This window comes from Apteryx rowi, unplaced genomic scaffold (assembly GCF_003343035.1).
Source record: "Apteryx rowi isolate R43461 unplaced genomic scaffold, aptRow1 scaffold_1061, whole genome shotgun sequence".
Lineage (NCBI taxonomy): Eukaryota > Metazoa > Chordata > Aves > Apterygiformes > Apterygidae > Apteryx > Apteryx rowi.
Window position 1 is genome coordinate 143,687 of NW_020447266.1, and position 1,868 is coordinate 145,554.

At 61.7% G+C, this 1,868-nt stretch overlaps 2 protein-coding genes across 2 annotated transcripts in view; both read left to right on the forward strand.

Moving 5' to 3' along the window:
- Positions 1 to 1,594, forward strand: part of EHD2 (EH domain containing 2) — an 8,418-nt gene extending 6,824 nt beyond the window's left edge. Inside the window, exons 4-5 of the mRNA XM_026069699.1 lie at positions 685 to 779; positions 970 to 1,594. Of these exons, the coding sequence (XP_025925484.1) occupies positions 685 to 779; positions 970 to 1,594 (720 nt within the window). The remainder of the gene's footprint in view (positions 1 to 684; positions 780 to 969) is intronic.
- A 219-nt stretch (positions 1,595 to 1,813) lies between these two features.
- NOP53 (NOP53 ribosome biogenesis factor) overlaps positions 1,814 to 1,868 on the forward strand; it is a 5,830-nt gene continuing 5,775 nt past the window's right edge. Inside the window, exon 1 of the mRNA XM_026069713.1 lies at positions 1,814 to 1,853. Within this exon, the coding sequence (XP_025925498.1) occupies positions 1,814 to 1,853 (40 nt within the window). The remainder of the gene's footprint in view (positions 1,854 to 1,868) is intronic.

Here is a 1,868-nt window from a genome sequence, read left to right on the forward strand (position 1 = left end):
CTTTTTCACTGTGAGGGTGACAGAGCACTGGAACAGGTTGCCCAGAGAGGTTGTGGAGTCTCGTTCTCTGGAGATATTCAAAATGCGCCTGGATGCAATCCTGTGCAATGTGCTCTAGGTGACCCTGCTTGAGCAGGGGGGTTGGACTAGATGATCTCCAGAGGTCCCTTCCAACCTCAGCGATTCTGTGATTCTGTGATAACTGGCTTTTTGCAGCCTTTATTGCACCCGGATACCCGGCTCTATTGCACCCAGATCACCCGTCTCTTTTGCACTCAGATAACCTAGTTTAATGCGCTCTATTGCACTGGGAGGTCAGATAACCCGCTTTTTGCAGCCTCTATTGCACCCGGATATCCTGCTCTATTGCACTGTTGCACCTGCATAACCGGCTCTATTGCACCTGGATATCCAGCCCTATTGCCCCTGGATATCCCACTGTATTGCACCCAGATATCCCACTCTATTGCACCTGGATAACTGGCTCTATTGCACCCGAATATCCTGCTCTATTGCACTGTTGCACCCGGATAAGCAGTTCTATTGCACTATTGCTCCCGGATAACCAGCTCTATTGCACCCGGATAAGCGGCTCTATTGCACTATTGCACCTGGATAACTGGCTCTATTGCACCCAGATAACCAGCTCTATTGCACCTACATAACCGGCTCTGTTGCACCCAGATAACCGGCTCTGTTGCACTATTGCACCTGGATAACTGGCTCTATTGCACCTGGATAACCAGCTCTATTGCACTGTTGCACCCAGATACCCTGCTGTATTGCACTATTGCGCCTGGATAACCGGCTCTATTGCACTCTTGCACCCGGATAAGCGGCTATATTGCACCCAGATAACCGGCTCTATTGCACTATCGCACCCGGATAAGCGGCTCTATTGCACTATTGCACCCGGATAAGCGGCCCTATCGCCCCCCCGGCTGCCCCGTGTTTAATCCGTGCCCCCAGCCCGGGCGCCCCGCTAACGGCGTGTCCCATCCCGTCCCCCCCTTTCCCGCCCGGCGCGGCGCGGCGGCAGGAGCTGCTGCTGGCGCACGACTTCGGGAAGCTGCGGGGGCCGAAGGGGCGGATGCTGGAGGCGCTGGAGGAGCTGCTGTGCCGCGACGCGGCGGCGCTGGTGCCGCTGCTGCAGCACGAGGAGCTGGCGGCGCCCGAGGCCGCGGTGCACGGCGGCGCCTTCGAGGGCGCCCGCCGCGGCCCCTTCGCCGAGGGCGCCGCCGAGCGCGAGGAGGAGGAGGAGGAGGAGGCGGCGGCGGCGGCGGGCGACGAGTGGGTGGTGACCAAGGACAAGCCCAAGTACGACGAGATCTTCTACACGCTGGCGGCGGCCGACGGCAAGGTGAGCGGGCGGCGGGCGCGCGGCTGGATGCTCGGCTCCCGGCTGCCCAGCTCCGTGCTGGGCCGCATCTGGCAGCTGAGCGACGTGGACGGCGACGGCCGCCTCGACCACGAGGAGTTCGCCCTCGCCAGCCACCTCATCGGCGCCAAGCTGGAGGGCCGCGGGCTGCCCGCCGACCTGCCCCGCCGCCTCGTGCCGCCCTCCAAGCGGCGCCACAAGGGCTCCGCCGAGTGAGCGCGGGGGCTCCGGCCCCCCCACCCCATGCACCGTGCATCCTGCATCCTGCACCGTGCAACGTGCATCATGCAACATGCAACGTGCACCGTGCATCATGCAACGTGCACCATGCAACGTGCAACGTGCATCATGCAACATGCACCGTGCAACGTGCACCGTGCACCAGCTCCCCCACCCCGATTCGGCTCCGTGCACAATAAACAGCAGGCGCCCAGGATGCACGTGCTGCGTCTGCGAGTTTGCATTGGGGGGAGGGGTTGGTGCAAAAGCC